The 16392-nt window shown below is 53.1% G+C and overlaps 2 protein-coding genes across 2 annotated transcripts in view; one reads left to right on the top strand and one right to left on the bottom strand.

Annotated features, from left to right (window-relative positions):
* Positions 1–16392, bottom strand: part of LOC112970113 (gonadotropin-releasing hormone II receptor-like) — a 38766-nt gene that overhangs the window by 19454 nt on the left and 2920 nt on the right. The gene's annotated exons all lie outside the window — the stretch shown is intronic.
* Positions 286–15684, top strand: CILP (cartilage intermediate layer protein). Its single transcript, XM_026074151.1, has 8 exons — positions 286–2609; positions 5333–5416; positions 7071–7124; positions 8759–8944; positions 10084–10398; positions 10509–10617; positions 11007–11164; positions 11773–15684. The coding sequence occupies exons 1-8, from the start codon at positions 2546–2548 to the stop codon at positions 14085–14087; spliced, it is 3285 nt and encodes a 1094-aa protein (XP_025929936.1). The 5' UTR covers positions 286–2545; the 3' UTR covers positions 14088–15684.

Below are 16392 nucleotides of genomic sequence, written 5' to 3'. Positions count from 1 at the left end.
CGGTTTCGCAGCGGGCTGCTGCTCGCCGTCGCCTCGCGGGAGGATTATCCAGCCTGCCGCTTCCCCGCTCGTCCGCTCTGTTTTTCGCTCCGCGTCCCGTGGCTCGGTGCCATCTCCTAAGCCGCGCGCCGGGCTATATAAGAGCCGGAGCGGCGGCGGGGCCGGCTCGTGCTGCAGGACGCCGGGGCGAGCTGCAGCGCGCTCTCGTCCCGGGAACGCCTGGCCGAGCCGCCCCTGCTCCGCTCTGCCGCCGCTCCGAGCCCCCGCCGAGCCCCCCCGGGACCGCAGCGCGGCTCGCAGCTTTGCACGGAGAGGATGGGATTTTCCTTAACGGGTTTTAGACGGTTTATGTAGGTAAGAGCAAAACAAACAAATGGGAAAAAAMCCGCTGCTAAGTCTCGTTTCCTCCGCAGTTAACGGTGATGCGACTCTGCTGCGGAGGGCGTTTTAACGGGAACGCGCGAGGGGGCTCTGAGCTCCGCGGAAGCAGGGAGACGCGCATGGGAGCGCGGGGCCGCCGGAGCGCCGGTCGGCTCTCCCCGCCGCGGCCGCGCGCCGTCGTTCTTCAACGGATCCGGAGCGCGGGATTAAAAGGGCAGCCGGGGCCCGGGTTTCGGGGAAGGAAAGCTTCTGTTTGATGCCGCTGGCTCCCGCTCCCGATCCCTCGCAGAGAGGGGCTGCGGGCGGCGCGGACGCCTTAACCCTCCCCGCCGCGGCCGCGCCGGCGGCTCCAAAGCTTTCGCTTTAATCGTCCCGGCTCTGGGCTCCGGGCGTCCCGATTCTCCCTGCATGACATTTGCGTGAAATCCAGTTAAAACAAGGCACAGCCGGCTCCAAAAATAGCCTCCAAGTGGGAAACAGTCTTTTAACCTGGATTAGTTTTTTCCTGGTTGTTGTCTGRCTCTGACTTCGTGACCCCGTTGCAAGCTCACAAAACACCCTTCCTTTACTGCTTGTGTTATTTTCGTCCGACGGGGATTTGCTACGGTATTTCCCATTCCCATACTCCCCATTCTCAGCGTGTTTTGTTAATGCTCCTTACAAACCGCAAGTTATTTTTGCTGCTAGCTGGTCTTTGTTGGCCTCATTTCGTGGGTAAACTGAGGCACTTGAAGGCTAAGGCAGCGTTTTCCACGGGTTCATTAAGTCTGGGGTGMTTAAAATTAAGCGCCCATAACCCCRGCTGGTGTCACCCTGGACTTTTGAACACCAGCTCAAACCGTGGGTGCCTCCATAAAGTGAATACCCAAATTCTTGGAACTATGGGGTTAAGTGACTTATTAAAACAAGACRTGGAGTAGCTGCGCTGGAGACCCTCAATCCCTCACCTCTGTACGTGCGAAAAAGGAAAACACCTGGATTCTTGCTAAAACTTGCAGCGAGGGCTTGCCTTGTACATGGGGTTTTACACTTTCGGAGGAGCTCACAAGCCTTCACCTTCCCAGCACTCCCGTGACACAGTGCATTTAGCAGCTATTGCTGTATTAAGCTCAGCTTGCAAGCAGAGGGACCTTCCGAAGCCCTGTGCCCGCATCTCTGGGCGCGAGTTTCGGCAGAGCCCTGGCCCTGTTCATAGCACCCGTCGGTACTAACCCCGGCCGCTCCTGGAGGGAAGAGCGACGTTTCGGGAGGCATGTGGAGCCGTGTGGGCTAGCTGTGGGCTCAAAGAGCATCGCTGCAGAAGTCTTTAATCCAGAAAAGGCCCCTTAGGGATGGGCCGTTAAACACACTCTCTGCAGAATAGATTTAGGAGCACGGTTCAAGTGCAAAGGCAGAAGCAGCTGAGAGGATGTGGATGCTGTCACACCGTGTCCGGTGCTCCTCTCGTCGGGGTGTAAATCGGCAGGAGCTCCCCGGAGCCCGCCGTGTCCCGCGGAGGTCGCAGCAGCGGCACAGAGGAAGCGCTGCCCTTTAAGCAATTTTTTCTGCCGGAGGTGGGACGGGAAGATCACTGGTCCTGAAACGGTGAATCAGGAGGGACGTGGTCCACGGGCAGTGGGCACAAACGGCCCGGTGCTGCGTCTTGCGCAGGCTCAGCCGTGCGCACACACCGGGTTGCTTTCTCAGACGGGTCCTCCAGCGGTCATAGGCACAGCTGCGAGCTCCTGGGCTTTCRGCTCGTCTCCTTCTTTGGTCCATCCCTGCTCCTGCAGGGAGATGCATGGAGCAGCTGTGCACGCTCCTCCCAGGCCAGGCAGGTCCCGTGGCCATACCTTCTCCCCCATCCGAGGGGGACACCTCACCCCCCCTCTTATGCCACAGTGGGACCTTATTCTGGGAGAAGTCTCCTGAGATCAGCAGTGGTCAGCGGTGGGGTGAAACCAACAGGCTTGTGGCACTACGTCTCCGGAGTGGCAAAACACAAGCCGCCAGGGATAGACCAGCCTCCACGGCCCGCCTCGAGGAAAGCAGCGGCTACCTGTCACGGAGCTCACGGGGCTCCAGATCAGGCCTGAAATAACTGGACTTGTCTCCGCAGGTCTGAGGAAAGCACAGGACGAGGTCGGATACGTGAGGAAGCTCCTGGTTTCCGCCTGCGACAAGGATGGTCACAGCAAAAGGATGGCTGCTCCTCCTCCTCCTCCTCCTGGGAGCCACGTCTGTTCTAGGTGAAGGTTAAGCGTTTATATTTTTGCCACAACGTTAGCTAGATGCCCTTGCCCTCTCCTGCCTGCCGGCGTGCCTACGTGAAGGTATGCCTCCGGCCGCGCAGCCAGGCTCCAGCCCGCTCCCGGCGGGAAGCTGCCCCGGCTCTAGGTCAGCGGTGCGTCAGCGCGGCTAAACGACTTGCAGGCGAGGGCTGGCTCCTGCCCAGCCCCCTCGGAGCCTGGCCAAAACGAACTTGCAACTGTTTGCCTCCATCCAGGCGGACACGAGTCGCCGACTTCCAGCCGGACCCCAGCGAGCCCTGCTAGATGGGCCCTCCTGGTGACGTCTCCCGAGCGCGCCTCGTCCAGGATAGCCACACGTTAGTATCCGAACAGCAACTGTCCCGTTTTGTAGAGGAAAACTTGAGGGATGGAGACGCCGAGGTCCAGGTCTGCCGTAGGGTTAGGCTTCGGGCTGCCCTTGAGGAGCCAGGCTGCAGGGTCCCCCAGCAAACCTGTGTCGGGGTGGGAGCGGAGGCCAGGTCTTCCCCTGCTGACATGCCCAGGTACAGCAGGTTGTCCCGTCCGTCCGAGGCCGYGTAGAGAAGCAGCCTCCAGACCTGCCCATGGAAAACTTGTGCACGACGAAAATCCGAGATCAAATAGCGAGGGAATCTTGTGAAATTTGCCGGTTACAAAACAGAAACCAAACCAAACGAACGCACGAAATGAYAAGAAACGTAACAGAGCCGAACTTGCTGCCCTGGGCTGGCCAGGCGGACGCGCACGTGCGCAGCCGCGGGTGGGAGCTGTTCGGAACGCCTGATCGCGGGCGACACCCTCGTCCGGCGTCCGTGCTGGCAACGGTCCCTGCCCTCCCCGCGGCTCCCGGGTTTGCAGCCCGCAGCCCGCTCCCGGCCCTCGCTCTCCCTGGTCCTTTAGCACCCACCAGCCACGCCGGCTCTGAACCGAACCTTTGGGGAGGGAATTCTGTTGTTCTCTAAGAAAAGACGCACGAGGCTCGTTTTACCTGCCCGTTGCCGGATCTTAAATCCCGTAGCATACCAAAGGGCTGAGCGATAAGGCACCTACCCCTCTGCTCCGGTGGGCTTTTCAGAGAAAACATGTTTGCAGGCTATTTTGATCTGTTCTCTGAGGCTCTAGAGGAATTTTTCCCTGAAATCCTCTGGCCAGAAGCCTGGGGAAAAGAGCAGACAGAATCAGTTTTTCCCTGGGGACGTGCCTCGAAATCCTGCAGAGGCTCCGGAGAGCTGCTGCCTCCTGCGTCCTGAGCGTCCGCCGAGAGCCGGGGCCGGGCAGGGCTCTTGCTTAGCTCACCAGTTTAGACGTAACTGGACGGGGACAGAACAGGGAAAGCGTCCTAAGAAATACATCACGCCCTGGAAAAGACACGGGCTCAGCGTGCTGGAAAGGGGTAGGGGAAGGAAGCCCCGGCTGCCCTGCAGCTGCGTTTCGGCCCTCTGGCCGGCTCGCAGCCTATTCTATCCTGAATTTCCAACGTTTTGCGGTCCGTGAGGACACCAGGCACAAAGGCGGGCAGGGGACCTTGCTCCGCAACCAGGCGCCAAGAGGCGCATTAARTAGCCAGGCACCGAGAGAACAAGCCGGGGGCTGCCGGCTCCCCTCCTGCCCGCTGGCAGCCAGCGAGCGCGGAGGACAGCGCGCGTCCCGCAGCGACAGCCGTCCTCCCCGGCTCCAAAGCAGGAGAGCGCAGGCTCGCCTACCTCGACTTCGCTGCTCCTCACGCAGGGAGCTTGGATGGGAGCAAAGACCCGAGAGGTGATGCCGGAGCCCAATTAACAGGACACGGCTGCAGCCGAGGCACGTTCTCYGTCCAGCGGGCCACCCCGCACCCCTGCTCTGCGAGCGGAGCTCGCCGTGCCCTTCCCGACGCCAACGAGGGTGGGCTCAGCGGCAAGGGGCAGTTTTCCTCCTCTTCCTCCCTCCACGCAGACTCCCAGCCTCGTGCCTAGCAAAAAGCACTCGTTGCAGCCCCCCCCCCCCCCAAATCGGAGCAGAACAACACTGCCCTTCAGCGTCCGGGCTAGCCCAGGCACACATGTGCCTGCAGAAGCTGGTCTTGGCAGCCTGCAGGATTCGTGGCAGCTTGAAACTTCTGCTTGGGTTGAAGCCAGCGAGGCTGGGACAGGCCAAGAGCTCCAGTAACGCATGCATGGCAGAAGTGGCAGTAGAAGGAAGCAAACCGTAAGGGATTCCCATGTATTCCCCCCCCACCGGGAAACCTGCCTTCAAATCTCATCGGGCCAGGTCTCTCCCTGGGAACGGGGGCTCAGCACTGGCTCTTGCCCTTCCCGGGATTTGCTTCTTATAGCTGCTCTCCCGACCTCGCATTCCCGAGGAAACCCAACCCTCAGTGGGGTGTGCTGGGCCTCCTTGCCCCAGTGATGGGAGAGGGGTAGGAGSGATAGAAAGAAGGGAGGTCAGCAATCCTCCAAATGCAATGTTCCTGGCTGAAAATCCAGCCAGGAARCCCTGGGAGGAGAGCTGGCATTGCCAGGCCAGCTGCTTTGAGCATACCAGGAGGTCACTGCAGCCCACAGACGTCTCTAACCCCAGAGCTGACTTCGAGGGGSTGTTTGACACGATACTGTGTACCAAGGTGCAACCCAAAGGGAATCTGGAAAAACTGAATGGCTAAGAACACCTGGATCTCTCTAATCACTCATCTTCCTGACTATCAATTCTGTAACTTTTCCCCCTAGGTCAGAGGATCCTGAAACAAGCCCTCGGCAGGATCCAGCTAGGACAGAAAACCTTCAGCCCACTGGTAATGCTCAGCCTAGAAAGTAAGTCTTTTCCAACTCCGGCAGCTTTTCTTTGTGAGGACAATGGGTTTTTATCCACTTTTTTTTTTTCCCCAGCCTTAATTTATTACTGAACCAACGTACTTGACTAGATGGGACACTTAGGCAATGGAATAAACGTTAATCATCCCCTGCCTCCTGTAGGCTTTTGGCTACCCCTGACACACGCTGTTGGCTTCTCTCCTGGAACAGTGAAGGTCAAGTGCATGACCGCAGCCCCCATTCCCGCGGGAGCGCCGCCTCACGCCCGCTCCAGGCACGCACGAGAGGTGGAAGGACGAGGAAACCTCGACTAGCGAGCGACGCGTTACGCCCAGCCCTCTCGCRCCGGGCTCGGCTAGCAGGAGGCAGCTGGGCACCCGCTGCCCTTCGCTCGTCCTCGCAGCCCAACGCCGCCTGGACGGTCCTCGCGCTGCGCGCACGCGGCAGGAGCTCGCGCAGGCCGCCTCGTGACGAAGCCCTCCCGGCTTCGCGGCCAGCAGAATGAAAAGCAAGCCCCCATCCTCCCCCCCCCCCCGGCTGCGGTTTCCGAGGTGCCCCTGTCAAATTTGGGTTGAGACGTTGCCGTCGCGGAGCCCCAGCCTGTCCTCTGATGTCGCAGCCGGCTTTGGCAGCAGCAGCCACGACTTAGCTGCAAAGGAGGCGACTAAACTTCCCCCCCTCCCGTGCCCACGAGAGCAGGCAGCGACACGGCGCAGGGCATTTCTTGAGGATTAAAGTCCGCGGGGCAGCAACGACCCACGGAGTCGGCTCTGCCCACCGGCTCTTCCCAGCCGCTCGTTAATCCTCAGGAGATACCCTGACGCCTCAAGCTTTATTGCCCAGCGCTTGGCATTGCCGGCCAGGATTTAAATTCCACCGGGCACKGGAAGGGATGAACAGTGACGATCTAGCCGAGAGATTAGGGGACTTTCCCAGCCGCCCGTCTCGTTTTCACGGTGCCGCTGTCTCTGTCGCTGCTTAGCTGCCGGCTCAGCGCCATGTGTCTGGGAAGAGTCAAAGCACAGCAAATAGGGACACGGGCACCCAGACAGGGGATTTGCATCCCTCCCTCCCACCTGTCGAGACACATTCTGGGAAAACTGGCAGGAAAGCTGTGTTTTCCCCTCCAAACGGATGGCACAAATCGGTCTGTCACGTTGTGGCTGGAGCTTGCAAAACAGCGGTAACTCGTGCTTCCCGAGGAAGAACTAAAACAAACCCGGGAGTTTCTGACCAATGCATTAGGAACTAAGGCTTCTGCCCTCGCCTGTAGGCAGTGAGCCGTAAACGCAGCACTCGGAGCCCTGCACCGAGCTCAGCAACGCTCTCCCGAGGCCGAGGTGCTTGTTTGCCCCGGCCGCAGGCCAGCAATCGCGGGACATGGTCCCCGGGCTTTGCATCAACCGCCCCGGCGGCGGTGGGGATTGCAAACGCTCAAAGCCCATAGCTCTTAACCTGGCAAATACAGGCTTTACTGCAGGGGAGGGCGCGCGAGAGACCCACGGGGTCGGAGCGCGAGCTGCGGAGGGGGTCCCCGCCGGGCAGCCGGGTCCAGCGGCACGCTCCGGCCCCGCGGAGAGGGGGGGGATGTTGAATACGGAGCAGCCGGCGGGAACGCTGCCTGCGTGACGCTGTGCATCCCTGTGCCCCGCAGGCAAGAGGAGCGGCTCTCGCGGCGGAGAAGCGACGCCGGGCTACGCCAGACGCAGTACGTTCCCGCCTGCCGGCCAGGACGCAGCGCGGTAGCTCGCTCCCTTCCCGCGCCTCCCCCAACGCGCAGTGCCGCAGCCACCGGGCTTCTCCCCCCCAGCCCTCGCTTGCTGCCCTCTCTGCTGTCGCGGAGCTCCCCAGGCCCTCGTAATGCCGCTTTCCTCCCTAAGACGCACCTCATCCTTTCCTTATCATCACCCCTGGCTCTGCAGACTAAAGCATCAGTTCTAACAGYCATCATCGACATTACAGAAGAGCCTCCAGGCTTAGAGGGACACGGGGACCCRTTGCTCTGGGTGCAGACACCCAGCATCGTGGGTCTGCCCTGAAAAGTGCAGTCCACGTGAAGGAGTAACAAGGAATTGCTTGACAAGAGCCAATTTGCACTTGGCTGATCCCAAACTAACTAAGCAGGGTTARGAAGGATCTCACGGAAATCACACTTTAATTTGTTGCACGTTAAATGTTTGTTTGGGGGTAAAAAAGGCAGGCATTTACTGGTGCATCTCCTTGAAAGCTCACCTCCTCCTATTCACCCCCAAATTGTCAAATAAGGTCTATCGATCTGCCCCTCAGGACACTGAACTGGAGACRCCGACCAGCCAACAGATTAAAAACGCCCAGTTCAGCCAAGCACTCCTTTCCAAACCAGATGTCACAGCGCTCTGGCTGCTGTCGTTTAAATTGTGTTTTCCAGCCATTGAAACCTATTTAAGCACCTGCTCTTGTAAGAGAGGGTTTCAATTTCGAATGTCGCTATTCAAACAGCTTAGCTGCGTGTGCCTGTCTGCTTTGCTAGTAAATAACTTGACCTGGTTTATTACAAATCAGGYGGAAGAGTAGGTGTGAGGAAATGATGCCACATGCACGTTTCCAAGATACCTCATTTTTAGAAGCTTTAGTCACAAGTGCATCCTCATAAACATTACTAGAACATTGTCACTTAAAAATAAACCCAAACCACAAACTGGGAGGCCATCTCTTCCGTTCAAGCATTTTAAATTAATACCATATAGTAAGCTTTTTAAAGAAATTCCTTTAAACATCTGACTGCATGCAAAACTCACCATAAACCCTCTTTGTGTTTTACAAGTCAGCTGCCCCTTGAAATGCTAAGCGTGCTCAGTAGCCGCCCCGGCTTCTGTTTCACACACAGTAAAACTGGCGCTCGCAACAGGACACGCGCTTCTCCTATAGGCAACGTATGCTGAAGTATGGTTAAAGACACTCCACACCATCACACCCGCAATTTTACCCCCTTTTTTTTTCTTTTTTTTTTAAATTTAACCGCATTAAAACACAGGCACATGTTGCCCCTCAGACAACTTTAAACCGAAGTCAGTCAAAACTAAGCATGAGCTGCGTACGCTCTGCTCCCCTTGAGTTATCCTCATCGTTCTGAGTTCAGTAGCCTGCAGGGATTTAAGTTAGAAGCATTCAGGYGCCTTCTCATGCTTTATACCTGAGATCCTTGAACGTGCTTTGAGTTTGCATAATCGATGTGGTACATAACATCCAAATGCATAGCCTTAGCTATATCGAATCTGTTAAGAAAACTCCCCCTTTTCGGGCATGAAAGGTTATCATGTGCGTAACGCGCGCCTCAGTAACACAGCAATGATGTTATTCAAGGTCCGCTGCTGCAGGATTCAAAGAGGTTTTTGTCTCCCTGGTCGAGATGGAGCGAGTGCTCGGGGAAGTGCGGCCAAACCGGTGTCCAGAAGCGCACCAGATCCTGCCTAGGCGAGCGCCTCTGGGGCGTGCACTGCAACGAAGCAACCGAGGAAGGGCGGCTCTGCGTTGGACACGTGTGCTCAGGTGCTCCTATAAACTCGGCTACGGGCAGGGGACGACGTCCTGATCTCGCCACCGCGCAGGCGCTTTGCTCCCCTCGCTGACGTTTTATCCTCTTTCTCTCCCTTGCCAGAATTTTGTGAGCTGCAAAACCTGGCCTCCCTTTCCCCCCGCACCATCGGTGCCGTCCAGATCATACTAAGGGAGCRCAGCATGGAGACTTTATGGCCAAATATCAAAACTGGGGGGGGGGCAAGGCACAGGGAATCATCAGGGACCCGTAAAGATCCGGGGGATACGGGAGAAATCCGGCTAATCTTGTTATAACAGCAGCTCTCAAACTCYGAGGCTAGTCTGCAAAGCACTCGGCGAACACGGGGTAGAGGGAATTGCCACATACCCTGCTAAAGGGGTCCTTCTCATCATGCCCTTTTAAACAAATCACTCTAAAATATTCCTTTTCTTTTCCCACAGGGAAAGTTGTTTCAGGTTTTCACTGATTTCCTTAATTTCCATGGCTTATTTCCAGCATTAAAAAGAAAAGATAGCTCCCGTATAGGGATGCTTTGCAATTGTAAAAGGAATTATCTGAGCCATTGCAAGTGGAAAGAACAGTGGCTCCCAACAGAGATTAATCCCCGCAGAATCACTGTTTGGGAGACCATTTGCTAGACCTGTCAGATGATGTTTATCTGACACTTAACCTATTTCCCGCACAACTTGGGATATATTAGAATTAATAGGGAAGAAAGCTTTTAAGATAAACCAATGTCGTGGCATTTAGACATGAGTTTATAACAGAAAATAACGAAGCTCAGGACATTTGGATTTGTGGTTTTGCCAGGGTTCATCTAAGAGCTCACACGCTGGTCTGGATTCAAGTTTCCCTGAAAGCCAGGCTTTTGGGGAAGGTAAATAATGGTTCCTATAGGTAATTATATCCACGTGGCTACTTTCTACTAGTTGTCAGGTTTGAAGCTACATAGGCCCTGCTGATAATCAGTAAAAAATATGTTCCGGATGCAATTCATTCCTTATGCAGCATCTGCCTTATTGCACCTAAGCTAAAAGCAGACCCGAACCCCCACCGCGGGCCTTGCAAGGACTCGCGGCAGCCTGCCGTGTCTCCAGGCCGCTTCCTGACCCGCGTACCTCTCCCGCAGCCTGCAACCTCACGTGCGCCATGGGCCGCGTGAATGCCGACTGCGACGCCTGCATGTGCGAGGACGCGACCCTGCACGGAAGGGTCTCCCTCGAAGACGGCTCGCCCGCCGCCGAAGCCCGCGTCTACCTGCAGGCCAAGAAACTCAAGCTGTTAACCGCGGCTGACGGCAGGGGCATGTTCAGGATCCCYGGAGTCTGCCCGGATGGCAAGAACACCCTTAAAATAAAGAAGGCCAAATACGTGACTGCTWCCGTCACCGTGCCGAAAAGCAACAAGAGGAATCTGGCGATCCAAGTGCAGCTGGAAAGATCAGGTAGCCCCAGAGAGAGGGGAAAAAAGCAGGAGGCTTTACACAGTTATCAGAAATAAAAGCTGATTTTAGGACCGAAGGACTAATGAGATGGCTTTTTGCTCCTCTCGCAGGCAAACCCTACATTTTGAAGAGTCCTGACGACAAAGCAAGAAGGGTGGGACAAAGCGTGTCGCTCTGCTGCGATGCTGTCGGCAGTCCGGCCCCCGATCGCTATCTCTGGTAAGGAGCTCRCAGACCCTCGTGACAGCGGGCAGAAATCTTACCTGCTGCACAGACTGGATTTTTGTTTACCTTTACGAGGATGGTAAGGAACTATAAACATCGTAACTCATAAACATCCTAAATATAAAACAGTGGACTTAATAGATGGAGAACCCATTGCTGCAAACAATGGGAGATTTCTAGAGCTGGCATTTCTCACATATTAYAGTAATGAAATCTGCATAGAGACTTACTGGAAAAACATATAGGTGGGGAAACTGAGGCAAGAGGTCTGGTATCCTGTGCAGATCCACACAGCAGGATGCCGCATGGCCAGGATTAGGACATAGCTCTGCTCCAGCCAGGCGGTCAGYCTGTCCCATTAACTGTCTGCCTGTTCCTGGCAGGTATCACAACGGCTCGCTGCTGGATCCCTCCATATACAAGTATAAAAACAACCTGATTTTGAAGAACCTGAACAGAGGCCAGTCGGGAGAGTATTTCTGCAAGGCCACTAGCGATGGGGGTTCAGCAAAATCCCAATCCGCCAAACTCTATGTAATAGGTAAGAAAAAAAATGTGCAGCTGGGAGGTGGCAGGGAGCAGAAACTAATGCACAGAAATTCTGCTACATTCAGGAGAGAAAGGTCACAGGAAGAACATTCAGGGTTTGTCTCATTCCCTGGTTAGCAGATAAGCMCGACTGACTGTTATCAGCCAGATGCTCTCTGAAAACCGGAGTTCCGGATTTCAGGGGACCTGCCAAACCCAATCTTTTGGGCGCAGTGATGGCTCTCTACACTTGCTGCCTTACAAATGAACATTTCAGTGTTTTTAAATCCTGAAATATGTTTAAGTCTGTCCATAGCCAAAAATACAGCACACGTAATATCTAATAAGGCTGTGTTTGATGGCAGTGGCAGGTAAGCAGGAGCTGGGACACTTTGCCAGATAGGACTGCTCTTAATCAGGTACCTTACATTAAAACTAAGCACCTGCTTTACTGAAATGAAGGCCAGATGAATTCAGCTAACCAAAAATCCTGCAAAACAYCTGTTTTATTGCTGTGCAAACCTGTTATTGGAAGCAATGTTTAGCTCTGAGGGTTTTATACCACATACCAAGGGCTGTACAATTATTTCATGCTGTTCATTAACAAATCCTATTTAACAGGAAGAAACGAGGCAGCCTGCAATCCCCAACCCCAAAGCCATCTCATCCGACTTCCACATGACTGTTTCCAAAAAACAACTAACTCATTCTACTACGACGTGGGCAAGTGCCCATCAAAGACCTGCGCTGGGAAGCTAGACAAAGGACTCCGATGCAAAGACAACACCGCTTACTGCTGCGGTGTCTCTAAAATGGAAATGAGAGAGATCTCGTGCAATGGATACACGCTCCCAACTAAAGTCGCTGTAGAATGCGGCTGCAAAAAATGCACAGAGACCAGAAAAACGGTACGAGGCAGAGCCATAGCAGCAGATAACGGTGAGCCGCTGAGGTTTGGCCACATCTACATGGGGAACAAAAGAGTGAGCATGACTGGCTACAAGGGAACTTTCTCCATCCACGTCCCAGCAGATACGGAGAGGGTGGTTCTAACTTTTGTTGATCGTCTACAGAAGTTTGTGAATACAACTAAAGTCCTGCCATTTAATGAAAAGGGAGGTGCTGTGTTTCACGAGATCAAGTTACTAAGAAAGAAAGCCCCTGTTACATTAGAATCCTCTGAGACCAATGTGATTTCGTTGGGAGAAATGGAAGAAGATGATCCAATTGCTGAATTAGAAATCCCTCCCTATGCATTTTATAGGAAGAATGGAGAAATCTACACAGGTAAAGTGAAAGCCAGTGTGACATTTCTGGACCCAAGAAACATCTCAACGGCTGATGCGACACAAAGTGACCTGAACTTTGTAGATGAGGAAGGAGATGTATTCCCACTCCGCACATATGGCATGTTTTCGGTGGATTTCACTGACGAACTGGGTACCGAGTCTCTTAACGCAGGAGAGGTGAAGGTTCATTTGGACACTGCTCAGGTCAAGATGCCAGAACACCTGGAAGAGATGAAGCTTTGGTCACTGAATCCAGAGACAGGATTATGGGAGGAAGAAGGGGACTTCAGCCTCGAAAAAAGCAGACGGCACAAAAGAGAGGAAAGAACTTTTTTGATTGGGAACATGGAGATCAAAGAAAGGCGGCTTTTTAACCTGGATGTCCCAGAKAGCAGACGGTGCTATATCAAAGTCCGAGCCTATCGAAGCGAGAGATTTCTGCCAAGTGAACAGATCCAAGGGGTAGTGATTTCTGTTATCAACACAGAGCCAGAGCCAGGGTTCTCCTCCAACCCTAGAGCGTGGGGTCGTTTTGAGAGTGTGGTCACCGGTCCCAATGGCGCTTGTGTGCCAGCCTTCTGTGATGAGCAAAACCCAGAGGCCTATACAGCTTATATCTTGGCAAGCATGGGGGGTGAAGAACTTGAAGCTGTATCCTCTGCTCCCAAACTTAACCCTAACGTTATTGGGGTCCCACAGCCATATCTCAACAAGCTCAATTACAGGAGGACAGACCAYGAGGACCCGAACACTAAGAAAACTGCTTTCAGTATCAATATGGCCAAGCCAAGCCCCAATTCCCCAGAAGAGAACAATGGCCCAATTTATGCGTATGAAAACCTAAACGAATGCGAGGAAGCTCCATACAGTGCTGCTCATTTCAGATTTTAYAGGATAGAGGGAGACAGGTATGACTACAATACCGTTCCCTTCAGTGAAGATGACCTTATGAGCTGGACTGATGACTACCTGGCGTGGTGGCCCAAGCCCATGGAATTTAGGGCCTGCTACATTAAAGTAAAAATAAATGGACCCCAAGAGGTGAACATAAGGTCTCGTAACATGGGGGGGACGCATCCCCGTACCATTGGCAAGCTCTACGGCATCAGAGACGTCCGCAGCATTCGTGCTAACAACCAGCCAAGCGCGTCAGCAGCCTGCCTGGAGTTCAAGTGCAGTGGCATGCTCTATGACCAAGACCGCGTGGACCGCACCCTCGTGAAAGTTGTCCCACAAGGCAGCTGCCGCCGAGACAGCGTTAACAGTATGCTCCACGAGTACCTGGTGAACCACCTCCCCATGGCTACGAACAACGACTCCAGTGAATATACAATGCTGGCTCCTCTTGACCCACTAGGGCATAACTACGGCATCTACACAGTTACCGACCAGGACCCGAGGATTGCCAAGGAAATCGCCCTGGGCAGGTGTTTTGATGGCACATCCGATGGCACTTCCAGAACTATGAAGAGTGACATTGGTGTTGCGTTGACTTTCACCTGCTCAGAAAGGAGCGCAGCAGAGCAAAGCATATTCCAGTCGCAGAGGAACTCGGGCCAGCAGTCGCTACTGGACCTGCCAGCATATCGAAGGCCACAGGGAAGCCGCAGAAGCCCAATGAGAGCTCAGCGCTCTCCCGCATACTAGAGCTGTATAGAAGCCTCGGTAAAGTCATTCACATTTGATTAAATATATCTGAAAGGAACATCTACCTGCAAATAATCTATCTCAAAGCAGGTAGGTGTCATTATTTTTGAGACATAATTAAGGTGCACATTTTTTATTTTGCATTGCACCAGAAAGGAAAGACAGAAGGCAAAAATTGGGGGCCAGTAGTTGTAGTGGGTTCCTGTCTTGTTAAACATGTCCTAAAAATCTTCTTTCTGCCTGACAGTAAACAGCTTCACACATTAGCCTAAAGGGAAAACTAAATACATAACTGAATTAAATCATGTACATAAAACATTCTTCTGTTCTGCATCTGCAGACTTTGCCAGYCCAAGTACCTGTACAGTAGTTGGTAACATGAAAAGGAATAAATTGATTTCCTCATACTGAATTCAACTGCAGTTTTTTACTTGAAATGTAAGTATTTTATTTATTTCTAGCCTTTTTTAGAATGACTGTATTCAAGCTAAAGTACTGGCAGCTGCATTTCTAAAAACTCACGTTTGATAGCATGGAGAAGCCACGTGGATTTGTAGGTCCCACATGGATAAGATCACAGTTTGCTCTTGCTTCTTGCATTCTTTGAGAAGAAAATCCATGCTCCAGAATAGGGTAGATTAATAAAAAAAAGTAATTTTGTTACTTTGACAATGGTGTATTCCTTTTGTGTTTGACATGTCCAAGGAAATAAACCACATGTAGAGTTGACTGAAGAAGAGTTTGCCAAATTTCGCAATTCCTTTCACAAACAAGTCAGTTTTTTCAATGTAAGGCCGATCCTGGGGTACGGGTGAGTGGTTTAGTGGCTAGCTGGTGCTCCCCTGAGTTCAGGGCTGGGCCAGAGGGTGCTGCAGACACCTCCAGGCTCTGTCAGGGAATCGGTCCCCAACTCACAGGCAGCACCAGCACTGTGAGATGGGGAGAGACAAGCAGCAGTGCTGGGAGAAGCAGAGTGGCAGGTCTGGGTGAGGGATGAGCTAAGGAGGCAGCAGTAGGCTCCAGCACAGAGGTAGGAGTGGGACATGAGATGACCGGAGGGGGGAGGCTGGGAACCAATGCTTTAAGGATGACAGCAAACCAGGAAATTTAGAGCAGGACCAGGAGGTGCAGAGACAGGGAGGAGGTTGGTTTCTTTCTGTATTCAGCAGCAGTGAGTAGGACTCTGTTGGGCAAGAAGCTGCTCTGATCTGAAGGTCTAGATGGCCACAGAAGGGGTCAGACAGACAGCTACCGCTACGAGTCATCCGCTAAACGCATTGCCTGGATACTTATCACACCACCACAAGCTCTCTCATCCACTTCTAGAGATGAATTGAGTACTGCACCAGCGAAGAACACATCCTGCGCTTTACACCCAAACATACCACTAGCAATACATTGGGGGCGCAGACAAGCCAGCAAGCCTCCACCACTGGAATTTTCACAAGAGATCAAAAAAAGTTGGCCAGTGCTACTGGATGAAAACTCAATCCAGAATTCAAACACACACTCAAGTGTGGTTTCTCTTCTCCTACCACTCAATTCCCTCTAATGTGTATGAAGCAGGTTCTGATCTAGATCTATTCTGAGCCCCATCTACAGCTCACTAAGGCAAAGGGAACCTTTCAGTAGCCTTTAGCAAGCTTTGGAACAGGTTCTCAGTTCAAACAGAGCATCTCAGGCATTAAGGACAGAGCTGTGCTGAACTCTGTGCCTATGCAGCCCAATTTATGGTTAAAAAGGTAAATTATAAAGGGGGGGGAAGAGAACAATAATCTATGTTCTTATGCAAATTGTCAATTATCAAAGAGAAACAGAAAAGGAAGAGCTGTGGAATACTCTGGCACACCATCTTCATACCAATGAATTTAGACTTTGTGTGTTTTCTTTTGTGTCTAGTCTGCCGTGATGGTTTGGCATGAGCTCAGRCCAAGGCAGCCAGTGGGGAGCATTAGCTCGGACCTTCCCACAGAGCTCTTGGCTTGTGTTGCAGACTAGCAGAGAACTGTCTCTTCCCTCCACTCCCCTCCTCCTCTGCAGGGACAGGCAGCCAAAACCTGGTCTTGATTTCATCACTTTGAGGGTGAAATARCACAAATAATTTCTGCAGACCAACCCAGGAATTACATGGATGAAAACAGGCTCAGGATCTGCTCCCTGTGCTGCTGCATGTGGGCTCACCAGAGCCAAACAYTGCAGAGTTTAAGGCTTTTTCTTTTGGGGGAAAAACTTCTGTTTAATAGCAATGAAATGGTCACAGCCTTAAGGCCTAAAATTCTGTCTATCCATGAAACAGGAAGAAGCT

The sequence above is a fragment of the Apteryx rowi genome, unplaced genomic scaffold (genome assembly GCF_003343035.1).
Source record: "Apteryx rowi isolate R43461 unplaced genomic scaffold, aptRow1 scaffold_11, whole genome shotgun sequence".
NCBI classification, from domain to species: Eukaryota; Metazoa; Chordata; class Aves; order Apterygiformes; family Apterygidae; genus Apteryx; species Apteryx rowi.
Note: the sequence above shows the minus strand (reverse complement) of the source record. Positions and strands in the feature narration are given on the sequence as shown.